At 37.6% G+C, this 13119-nt stretch overlaps 1 protein-coding gene across 1 annotated transcript in view; it reads left to right on the forward strand.

Moving 5' to 3' along the window:
- The window catches only part of gbe1 (glucan (1,4-alpha-), branching enzyme 1), a 152252-nt gene that overhangs the window by 71359 nt on the left and 67774 nt on the right, over window positions 1-13119 (forward strand). The window contains exons 11-12 of the mRNA XM_015397266.1: window positions 5434-5544; window positions 5633-5804. Of these exons, the coding sequence (XP_015252752.1) occupies window positions 5434-5544; window positions 5633-5804 (283 nt within the window). The remainder of the gene's footprint in view (window positions 1-5433; window positions 5545-5632; window positions 5805-13119) is intronic.

Genomic DNA, 13119 nt, shown 5'->3' on the forward strand with positions numbered 1-13119 from the left:
TGAGAAGGTCCTGTAATAAAGAAATGCTTTAAAAGGAGGCTTAGATTTGGCCAAAGCTTGGGTTTGTTTTAATAAAGTGCTGTCAAAAACAATTTGCACTTATTCCCATGAGTAACACTTAAATGTTAAATGTTCCAGTCTGTTTGACATTTTATTTTAACATGAGCTGAGTGAAGAAAAAAGAAAAATAGAAATAAGCAGTTTTAATTGAATATTTAATTTGTTTAAAAAAAAAAGGTAAAAAAAGAAAACAAAAAGAGCTATTGAAACCAACATGCCTATGTGTAAAAACGGTGATTTCCTCTTGTAAACTAGTATATGCTCGCCACATCCTGAGCTGAACTGTGCCAAATCGGGGCATTCAAGCAATCTCTTAAATAATGTATAGTAGTATAGGTTTTATATCTTATAGTAGATCTTCTGAAGTAAAGATTGTTCTGCTAATGAAAGTGAACTTGGGTTCCTCCACATGGGATGAAAAAGACTCATTGCCATGTTGATGTAGTTGTCTCCAGGTCTGCCACAAGGAGATTTTTTTTACCCATGGCTCATTTGGTTCAATAAACTTTTTCCTTTAATAAATAATAGAAAGACCAAAATAACTGATTTTTTTTTTAAGAGTATATTTATTTTACTCAAATGTATTTGACCTAAATATGATAGATTGGTGGGTGAAAAAGAAATCTGCAATGACTCAAGTGTTGTTTTTTTAAGTCAGAACACTGGAGATTAAAAAGTCAAAGGTTATATCAGCTTATGAAACAAACATTGACTATATGAGTGTCAGTGTTGGTATAATATTATCACATGACCACATAGAACAAAAGAAAATGCTCAGATCAACCTAAAAAAATTTAAATTAGGAGCTAAAAGCTAAACCTCTCCCTGCCATTAAATCCTTTCCAGCTCTGTGTGAGAGCCTCTTAAATCAGTCACAGCATGCTAGTGGCAGCAAAATGACCTCATCCTGCACTGCAAGACTTTTTTTATTTTATTATTATTTTATTTCTGGCTCTGTCTAATTAATCTGGGCACTCTGGTTGGCTCTTGACAGCAGGCTTGTAAAGTAAGATTTGTGCACTGCTCATTATCATTGATGAAGTGGAGTGTCAGCGGTGCCAGGAAGCTCGGCTGGCCGGGGCTGATGCGGGTGAGCTGGTGGTAGGGAAGTCATCAACCCGTTCACTTCTGTCTCTGCTCCGACAGTCCCACTCCAAAATTAATTGCTCCCAGACCACTTTTGTGGTTGAATTGAATTGTAATGATTCATAAAGAAGTGTAAAATGTGTAATTTTACGTGGATGTGGAGGCAGCCTTGATGATCTCTGGGGGAAATGTTAGTAGATTCCTTTGGTTAGCTTTTATAGGTGTTAAGGAAATACATTTTTAACTGATTGTATTTTGACTAGGGTATTGTACTATAGCTCTATTTTAATAATTGTCATACTGTAGGTATATGATTACAGTATAGCACTGTACTATCAGAAGAAAAATGAAAGATATGCACTTTATCACAATGTTAAAAAATTTGGAAAAGAAAAATTATAACATCAGATAAAATGTTTGCATTTAAAGTTGCTATCAACCCAGCTGGTATTGGTCAGTTTTGAGACCTTATTCATTTATCAAATCTGAAATATGACTCTGCTTTGATTCCTTGTTTTTTTTTTGTTTGTTTGGGGTTTTTTTATGATCAGAAAAATTATCAACCAACCAAATTGGTATTTATTGAAGGAATCAAATAGCCTGATACACTAGACTAAATGTGAGATTAAATGTGTAATTTAGTCTGGCCCTGATGAATGAGACATTGTAAGATTGTTGATGAGAACAACCCGTTGTTTTTCAAACCATGTCTGTGCCTATTGGCCAACGCTCTGACCAATGAGCGCCACTGACTGTGACGTAGTAAGCGCAACAGGAAGCTGGTGGGGGAGTGTAAACAAACAGCCTGTCGTTAAAGGAGAAGATACGTCCGTCTTAAAAATGAATGAGCGTAGAGCCTCTTCCTGCTCACATTTCAACGAAAACCCCAAGTCTAATCCTTCCAAAGCCGAGTCAAAAATCGCCATTAGAGCCAGCGGTCCTTCACACATGGCTATGCCAAGAGAGGGTCGCTGCAGACGGTCTGCGGTTAGCCCTGGCTGCCGTTAGCCTCGAAGGTCCGCTGGTTGCTGCAGTCCTCTCAACTTCGGAAAGTTTTTTAAATTACGCATTAAATCGGTAATTGGACCATATAGTGACGCTTTAAACTATAATATTCTCGCCTCAAATTATCTTAAAACGTACTTTTATTGAACAACATCAACAGAAAAGAGAACTTGTAACTTTCAATGGAGCTCTCCATTGAAAGCTGCTGCTGATGCAGTGCATGCTACTATTCAATAGTCGTTGCCATCTTCCTTGTTGTGTTTTCTCCAGCATCACACCCTCAAAACCCCGCCCGCTTTGCAACCAAAAATTCAAAACACATCTCTTCATTGTGATTGACAAGTCAGTTCTAGGGCCTGGAGCATTGATTGAGGGTGATTTTGGACGCTGGCAGGTGGGGCTAGTTTACTAGGCTAGGAATCAATGCGTGTAGCAAAAATAGAATAGAAAAGCCTTTATTGTCCCACAGTGGGAAAGTTTGGGTGTGATGGTGGCAAAACACCAGTAGACACAAGACTTACACTCAAGACTAAATACTACGAAAATGACAACATTTATTACATACAATCTAAGAAAACTTTGGCCACTCAGTTTCTTTATTTCCATCTCATTAAAACTATTTTAAACGACAAATCTAAAATGTGATTGAAGATATCTTGAATTGTTATTTTCCCTACACTGTGTGCGGAATTATTAGGCAAGTTGTATTTTTGAGGATTATTCTTATTTTTGGGCCACAGTTGTGTTCCTAATCAACCCAAAAGACTCCTTAATATATATCAAAGTTTCATATTTTTGGAAGTTGATGTGTTTTTTGTCTGTGGGTGCAGGTAAATATTACTCTGCAGAATTATTAGGCAATGTAATAAAAAAACAAACATATACCCATCTCACTATTTTTACCAGGTAAACTAATATAACAACTCAAAATTCTGAAATAAACATTTGCGACATTCAAAAACAAAAAAAACAACAACAAAACAAATCAATGACCAATATAGCCACGATTCTTCACCAAACTGGCAATAGGTCTGAGAGTTGACTCCATCATCAACCTGAAAAGGTCCCACAAGCTCATCTTTGATGATACCAGCCCATACCAGTACCCCACCTGCACCTTGCTGGCGTCTGAGTTGATAAGGAACTTGCTGCCTTTTACTGATCCACCCTCGTGCCCATCCATCTGACCCATTAGGACTCACTCTCATTTCATCAGACCAAAACACCTTGCAGAAATTAGTCTTCAGATATTTCTTGGCCCAATCTTGACGTTTTGTCTTTTGTGTCTTGTTCAAAGGTGGTCTTTTTTTTTAGCTTCCCTTACCTTGGCCAGGTCCCTGAGTATGAGCACATTGTGCTTCTCGGAACTCCAGACATGTTGCAGCTCTGAAATATGGCACAACTGGTGAATAATGGCTTCCTGGCAGCTTCATGCTTGATCCTTCTCAATTCATGGAGAGTTATTTTGCGTCTTCTTTTTTTAACACGCTTCTTGCGCCCCTGTTGGCTATTTGCCATGAACTGCTTGATTGTGCGATGATCCCGCTTCAATAGCTTGGCAATTTCCAAACTGCTGCACCCCTTTGAAAGACACCTGACAATTTTTGACTTTTCAGAGTCTGCCAAATCTCTTTTCTGACCCATTTTGGCAAAGGAAAGGAAGTTGCCTAATAATTAAGCACACCTTATATAGGGTGTTGATGTCATTAGGCCCCAATGATGCACACCACCTGATTTATTTAATTGGTAGTTGGCTTTCAAGCCTATACAGCTGAGAGTAGGAAAACATGCATGAAAAGGATGATGTGGTCGAAATATTCATTTGCCTAATAATTCTGCACACAGTGTAGTCATAGTACAATTTCAGATATCTTAAAGTATCATTAATGATAGTCAAAATGTATTAAATAAGGTTTGTTCTATTATGCTCAGAAGCCCATAATGTGCTGCTCAGATGCGATGCTCCTGCTGCAGGACATTCTGATGCGTGTCAACAATAGACTTTGCATGTAAACCAGCTGCTTCTACTGCTCAAAGCGTGTCTGATGTAAACGTAGGCCAAGAAAAGACAATATAAGGTTTTGGATGTTGTGGCGTCGACTACAACACATTTGTGTTTTCTCTGTTGTAAAATAAGTAATTTGTTACATATTTTTCATAAGTACGATTGGTTGTGTTTTTAACACTTTAGTTTTAATTCATGATTTCGATCTCGGCTAAAATATTTCCTAAATAGTTGCACAATATTTCCATGATTTGAGTGTCTGACAATGTATCAGTTATAGCAGGAGTTAATACCTTAGAGATCCTGTCACATGTGGAAAAGAATTGCCACTCTAAAGTGTCTTTGGTGGCAGTGGCAATGATTATAGCCACACAAGGCAAAGGTGATGAAAATTGAATGTGAACAGATGGTGATATAGAGAGGCACATTGCTTTTATTTAGGAGAACCAGTCAGTTCATCCCAGACATATTGATCGGCACAATTTACTCTCTTTACTCAGAGGATTATGGCTCTGTAGAGTAATATAAAGGTTTCCTGACTTGTCAATCAGCTGTCACTGCCAATTCCACTGAGCAGACTTCAGCCTGTCTCTGAAATGGGTTTGCCGAGTCACCCACCTCTCAGACAGCGGCATGTATATTGCCAAGGATTCCTGGAGGACAATTCTTTTTTTCAATATTCAAAGTGATTTTGAGAGTATCCCACCACTCATCTTCATCGAATTATATTTGTTCTTAGTGCAGTCACATTATTTTTTTTCCTCTTCATTTTGTTATTTCTGTATTCTTCCGATTACACGGGGTTAGATTTAATTTATTGCAGCACCGTCTCTAAAGATGTCACTTGGATGCTTCCGTTACCTCTCTTCATTTCCTCACCTTTCTTAAATGTCTCCATTGGCAGTAAGAGAGTATGTTGACATGCCAGTGCAGTGCCACCGTTTGGATTTATTGTTGGATCCTTCCATTGGATTAGAGGTTCTGACCTTGCCCATCTTGGGTTTGGAGAGCTGATGCCTTACTACCCATGGGCTGTAGTGCAGTTATTAAAAACTCCATTACCACCATTTATAGGTAGACATAACTCACAGTACGGATATAGAGATGTCAAAACAGAGATTGATCTCGGTAAGAAGTGTAACCCAGAGAAAACTTAGGAAAGGTAGAAAGACTGCCAGGACTGAAATACTGCGCTGAAGGCATCAGTCAATCTGAAAAGAACTTTCAGCTATACATCTATCATACCCTTTTTCATAAACCCTCTCTGTCACTTGTAGATCCTGAAGGAGTTAAAGGATGAAGAGTGGGACATGGGTAATATTGTCTTCACACTGACCAACAGGCGATATGGAGAGAAATGCATCGCCTATGCAGAAAGCCACGATCAGGTACACTTTAAATCTCATCTCCCTTTAATGCACATCAAGTCAGCATCTTTTTCTACTGTGAATAATGCAATATCACACACATTTTCAGGCTCTGGTTGGTGATAAGACTCTGGCCTTCTGGCTAATGGACAAGGAGATGTACACCAATATGAGTGCCCTGATTCCCATGTCGCCCATCATCGACCGTGGAATGCAGCTGCATAAGATGATCCGCCTCCTCACTCATGGTTTAGGTGGAGAGGGATACCTGAACTTTATGGGTGAGTCATCACTGTAAAAGAAGAAGAACCTAGAGCTACAGGTGCTAAAAAAGGTTTCACTTTGTGCTAAAATATGAAATAGTTTTTTCTGCTGCTCTTTTATTCTCACTTTCATTAAGATATATATTTTTGTTACGGCTTCAAATAACGGCAATGTCCAATTATAAATGCTCCAACAGTAATTGCTGATAAGAAAAACGACATCATTGCATTATATTATGAAGAATGAGGCCTGATTACTTTTATTTCAAAAAGCACTTCCTGTGCGCAGCAAGATAATAGCTTGTCTGACATATACATTTGCCAGTGACTTCCTATTATAAGCTACAGTACAGCCCTGCATGGCTCTTCCCTGCATCATTTTCTGCTACAGACAGTACCTTCTCAATGTGCTTGGCTCCCCGAAATCACACGTGAAGCCTCAGTATCACAAATTACCTGCATGCTTTGGCATTTATCATGGTCTGTTTGTATATATGTATTTATTCATATTTTATTAATATAATGTATCTTTATTGCACCCAAAGAACAAAAAAGAAACTAATATTTACAAGTTGATATTTGAAACGGATGCAATTATCCATTATATTACGTCCTAGACAGATACACCTATAGTATAGTTGCCCATAGTGCTGAACATAATAATAATAATAAAAAAAAAAATAATCTCATCCCATATCACCAGTCAAACACAGTGGTTTAGAAACATGACCCGTGGATCTTGCAGTCGTGAGGTTATTTATAAGTAATTCGGTCATCCATCCAACATGTAAATGTGGGATGGATATGGCTAAGTAACATGAGGACTATCCCTTACAGTCCACATAAAACCTGACAAAGAGTGGATAAAAAATAAGATTGCAGGCATTATTTTGATTCAAAGTCATCACAAACTCTGAGCAGTACTTGCCCTGCTCACTTTAATCCATCTTATTTATATAGCCCCCGATTGACAATTTTGTTCTACCAAAAGAAAAATGTTTGCTAATAGAAACAAGCTGCTTTTTTCAGGCTTCACAGTAAATAAAAAAAAAAGTGTAAACAGGTGATGAACAGTGTTTTGTAAAGCACATTTTAACAAGACAATTAAAAGTGTTGTACAAGAACAAAATGTAATAGGAATACTGAGAAAAGAATATTGTAATATGAGGAAATGAAACATATAAAACTGAAATTTAAAAATTATGATTTTTAAAGTTATTAAATGATTATAGAACTGATATGATTAATAGTGACATGATTATGTAGCTAGACTACAAACCAAAGAATAATTTTTAGCCAGTGAAGTAGTTTTAGACTAGGGGTCATCTGCTCTGCTTCCTCAGTTTAGGTGAGGATGCAGGCAGCACCATTCCGCATCAAATAAAGATATCTGGTCGGTTTTTAGGATGACCTGTAACCAATTCCTCTATAATTAAAAGCTTGAATTACTTTTTCCGAAATCCTGCTGAGACATTAATTTGTCCTGTAGATGTTCATTAGGTGATAGAAGGCTGTCTGTTACTGCCTTTATCTTACTTTGTTCTTTTGGTTCAGTCTAAGTCCATCACTGCATCCAAACTTCAAGCCTGATTGGTGGTTTCTAGCTTTATTAACTGAAGCTGGTTCTAACTCTTAAACCGTCTTCCTTTGGTCCAAAGATTATTACTTCAGGTTGTTATGATTCAGCTGAAAAAACATTTAGCTCATCCACACATTGATTTCCTCTATGAATTTACCTTGCTCTTTAATTGGATTCGTAGTAGGCCTTGGCGATTAACTAGATTTTTACCATTACTCTCATTCACTAAGATAATCAGCGACAATTTCCCCATGTCTGTAAAATAAATAAACTTAATTCTGCCATTTTGCTGTGTGCGCTTGTTGCTGGTATTTCCTTCTCCTTTAAGACGCTGCAGCGTGTGTATATTCGGCCGATCCAGTCAGGAACATAAACAGAGACAATGCCAGATGAGCCCAGTGAAGAAACGTCTAACACGGCTGTAATCGAAATTACATCAGTTATTCCCCTGGAGACGAGCGAGAGCAGAGATTAACTGACCACAAAGAGTTGAGCGGGTTGTCAGGTTCAAGAAGGTCCGCATAGGGTTGAGAGAGGGTATGCGGTTTTAAACAATGCACATTTTTCTCACTGCATCCTCAGTTTAGTGGCACCAAAATTACACCAAAAAAACATGAAATACAAAGTTTGACTGAAAACTGTCAGGACAACCCAAAGTAACACATCCATCCTCCACCACCAACAGCACAACCTGTTGAGTTCAAAGATGTGCAAAAGGCTCCATTACCTTTGCACAAAAATGTTTGAAAGAGAAGTAAAATTGTTCTCATGTTCAATGAGAATTTGCTGGATGTTTAAAATTAAATGGGTACAAGAATGTAATAATTAGTTGAAAGTAATATGTAATGTGATTTAGGTCATATTGTCCAGCTGTAGTTTGTTGTCACCTGATGACATCTTAATGAACAGCTGTGTGTCATCTGTATAGTGATAACTTATGATATCTGTTGTAGTCAAAAGTCCAGCATGTAGACATTGAACAGGAGTTGGCCTAGGATGGACCCTTGGTTTGGTAAGACTGATAAAAGGACATTTTTCTGTTAAATCAGAAGGTATGACAGGCAACATTTTTGGAAGGAAAGCTGTAGGTAAACCATCAAGACGGCAGGAAGAGGAGCTTTGTTGGTCTAAAGATCCTTCCAGGAGGAGACCCAGGGGGAGACCCAGGACACGCTGGAGGGACTATGTTTCTCGGATGTCCTGGGAACGCCAAGTGGCTTGAGAGAGGAATGTCTGGGCCTCCCTACTGAAGCAGCTACCCCCGTGACCCGACCCGGATAAGCGGAAGAAGATGGACGGATGGTTTTTTGTAGTTTATTTGGTGGAAAGTCTGACATTTTGTCGAAATAAGTTCTAGTTGGAAACAACTTCAATATCACAGTTTAAATGGATGCACAGTCTGCCCCTCTATTCTTTTTTTGTTTATTTTTTTGTAAAGAAACCTGTAAATTCATTGCAGACCCTGGTAACAGGGAGTTTAGATGCTTTAGTTACAGGAGGGTTTGTTAACCTTGCCTGTGGCAAATAAGGCACAAGCGCTATTAGTTTTTAGTCTCTCTAAATACATGTTATATTGAACCTGGAATCCAGTCTTTCTTCACCCGCATATAGCTTTCCGACTCTCCTTTTTTCTCTTCTGACCGGTGAAGATTTTTTCCATAGAGACATTTTCCTCACATAAATAACCTAAACCAACGTTTCCTCGATTCGGTCAGGCAACCAAATCTAGGGGTTGCCTGACGGGTTTCCACTCGTCTTTTTTTTATTTTTTATAAATAATTGAGATCACTGGGCTTTTTGGGACATTGCTGTCGGATTTCTTTTGTACCTCCTGCCGTTTGTGCCTTTACACATTGTGGTTCTGGAAGTATACAGACATTTCTTTTAGCTTTATTGCATTTTTCTGCTCTTCTATTCTAACTGTGAGATCTGTAAAGCAAGCAGGCTTCAACTTACAAGAATATCTCTAGGGTGGGCAGTGGAAATAAGATCTACAGAAGCTTAGTTTTGAGTGTTATGTCCAGATCTTTAAACATTAATCCATTTTCTAAAATTACCAAGAACCTCTTTGATATTGCAGCCAATTTTGTGAAGATTAAAGATGAAGTAACTATAATGAAACAGTTTTGAGACTAATTTACAACATATAAAAACTGTAGAAAAAGGGATCCTGCTGTATATACCTTATGCTGTACTTTATACTATATTTGTTTTTTGTCCAATTTGTTGTGCGAGTCGACAAAACTAAACATTCTACAGTAAACTGATATTGTCCTCCCTAATTAGGTCATGTTTTACAATCAGGGCACATACTTGTGTTGTTCCGGTGACATTAAAATGCTGAAGAGGTGATCAAGGTCGTTTGATGGCTGCTCCCCCTTTTCCTTCTATTAAAACAGGCAAGGAGACGGGTTTTAGATCCCTGTCATGCACTGTAATCCAGCTGCATTTGAACGTTTGCCCCCGGGCAGACATAGCGCTCCCCTAAGTGTTCAATGAACGGATAGGAAAATACATCTACTCTCCTGTCTTTCACAAGCAAGCAGCTGGTTTAAGACGAGCTCCTATACAGACAAGAAAGGACAGATTTTCCTTTTAGAATAGATAGTTTCATGGCTTACATAGCTTTTATATTTAGGGTTATTTCTTGTATGTATTTAAGTCTGTTTTTATTGATACAGTATTAAATTCAAGTGTTATTTCAATAAGAATTGTATTCAGTAATCACTCTTATTTTTTAATTTTTTTAAATGGCTCCCGTCTTATCAGTTTTTTTGGTTGCAAACATTTGTGTGTGGATGAGCCTACCAACAATTATAACCGATGGCATCAGGAGAGTTCATTGAAGTTGGGTTGACCCCAGTTTCCAGAACTGATTGTAAATTATGAGCCAAAAGTCAAACAGATTGCTTTTATTCTCCAAATGCTCCCCCTCTCCAATCGCTGTTGAGGTGCAGCTCATTTGTAACTCATCATTTGAAAGGGAGCATGACTTTATCAGCTCCTGCTGGTAAAGATAATAGTCATTATTAATTACAAAGAGTTGGAATTTGACCTTGGCTGCAATCAATGCATTTCCTTGATTGTGCCAGACCTATATTCAATGGAAATACAGCTTGTACACCAATGCAAAAAATATTCATCCTCCTTGAACATTTGGACCTATATAACATGGGGAAAAAAATACGAAAAAAGAGAGCAAAGCTAATGTATTTCTATATTTTTTTTTTTTACGATAAGATCTGAAAAGAGTGATAAGCATTTTATTTTTTGCAGTCTACTGTTTGACATTTTTGCCTTTTTTTTTCTTCCAAAAAAAGCAATTCAGTCAGCTGATTCAGATCAAATGGAAAGAATCTGTAACCTAGCAGTAGCCAGATTTATGTGTAGAACTGAGTTGGCTTCTACTTTATCAATCTGAGATGTCTGCCGTTCAATCAGTCTATGAAAAGGAAAGAGGTTTAATACAATACTTCGAGCTGATTGGCTGATATCCCAACTAGTACCACCTCCCATAATACGCTTTCAGCCAATCATTGCAGCGATTTGTGATGTTTTGCAAGCTGATAAATCAAACTTTTTCCAAATCCCGTCAGAAGAAAAGCACAGACATCTTTCTCATCTAAAAATGCACAAAATGCTTCTCTTTGCTCCTTCTTTAAACGATGATTTTTTTTTATTTTAGCTAAAACTAGGTCAAGTGTGGCATCAACAGGTGAATCCTCCGGTGTAGCCATGTTTGTAATGCCCCCACCAAGGACCTTCTGACTGTCGTCATTCCTACATTTCCCGCCCTGAGAAACACTGCTGGCATGTCATTGGTCCGGCCCCCTGGTCTTTATGAGATGGACGTATTAGCGGGAGTCTTTAAGATGGATTTGTTTTGAGACTGAAAAGTCGGATCTCGTGACAATCCAGCTTGCAGTGCAAGGTTAGAGAATCTGGAGAGAATCTAGAGAATCCATTGTAACTTATTTCTAATGTTTATGGTTGAATTCCTGCCCGAGTATTGTATTGTACACATGTTATTTGCCTTTTGCAGCAGATTTTGGATCTAGCCCTCTTCCCATCATCTGTGATATTTGTCCCTGTCCCCTTTTCTAAATAATCCCAGCACAGTCATGCTGACCCCACTATATATGTAGACCTGCACAATGTGATGATGGAGTGATCAGGGTGATATTCAGTGATAATTTTTTTTTTTTTTTTTTTTATTAGCTTGTTAGGTTTCAGCTTTCTTTCCATCTACCTGGACACTTGGTTCCCCAAACAAACCCTTCAGCTCGGTAAATCAAGGGTTTTCCCTGCTTAGATTTTGCCATCAGTCTATATTATAAGATGTGCTGCTGCTTAGATAGATGTTTGGGTGGGGAGAGAGAACTATCAAAACAGCTTTTCTCTTTGGACAGCTCTAACCGGACAGCCTTTAATGATTAGAATGCCAGAGGATTGACCCCATGTGGGCTGCTGAAGGACAGTTGAAAGTAATTATATCTGATTCTTTGACTAAAGCAATGCTGAAAGGCACTCTCTGCTGCACTCTTGGTGCTTTGACTCCCCCACAGATTTCTGTGCCACATTCATTTTCAGCTAATCATTACTGATTCAGAATGAGGAAAAAGGTGATGAGTGACAAATACCTTCCAAGTTTATTTGACAATGATCTGATTAAGTCCACAGAATTTTTTGTAAAGGATACGATGAAGTTTCCCTCTTGATTTAATATTGCGCTTATGGATCATTTACTTAAATTCAAAAATGCATTAAATAATATTCATCAAATAAAAGAAAATGGATTCCACAATCTTTTTTATTTTTTATTTTTTTTACTTTTAAACTGTTTTTAAACAGAACAACACCTCAGCCTGAGAAAGACCCGATGTTGCCTCTCTCTATATAAGAAAAAGTGCTTTAGGTCATTTTCTCTCTGCTTTATAGGTTAAAATAATTGTGTGCAGGCTTAAAATATCATTGCAGTACATAGTTATGTTCCCATGGCAGTAAGGGATCAATATAAAGGTCATTCGGGGGAAAAGTGTCATATTAACAGGCAAGAGGGAATACTGGGATCCGATTAGGATTGTCAACCGGATTGGGGAACTTTCAGATGTTTGCTCACACTCACTGAACGCTGTAAGAGTTTCTTTTAAATCCAAACCTGTTTCAGTCCAATCAAGGAATTTTAAGCATATAAGCACAACTAATGTCATCCATATGGAAGACCAACTCTGCCTTATTTAAAAATAAATACAGAAATAAATAAATGCTCAAGAAATAAATAAGCATACAATTAATTGCCCTCAAAAATACAATAAACACATAAATGTAAGTAGAAATTAAATTGTACAGTGAGACATAAATGTATATAACTCTTTTAATTAGCTTCTTTATTTATTCGCTTTTGTAATAATTACCTTATTTATTTATTGTCCATTATAATCTTCAGCTTTATTTATTTATTACTTATTTTTTTAAAGTATTTATTTATGTACATGTTATAAAATCTTTGTCTGTTTTATTCTTCGTTTGTATTTTTTTACCCTCTTTATTTCTTCAACACTATTTATTTCTGCCTGTCGTTTTTATGTTTTTGCATGCATTTCTGCCTCATTATGTAAATGAGGAAGGGGTGTGTCTAAGAGGGTCAACTTCTTCCCATTGGTTAGTTGGCATTTTGCTGCATTGGTCATATCTACAGGAGGAGAGGAGACACACCCCTTCCTCATGTACATATTGAGGCAGAAATGTAAAAAC

Source organism: Cyprinodon variegatus, unplaced genomic scaffold (genome assembly GCF_000732505.1).
Source record: "Cyprinodon variegatus isolate N-32 unplaced genomic scaffold, C_variegatus-1.0 Scaffold848, whole genome shotgun sequence".
NCBI classification, from domain to species: Eukaryota; Metazoa; Chordata; class Actinopteri; order Cyprinodontiformes; family Cyprinodontidae; genus Cyprinodon; species Cyprinodon variegatus.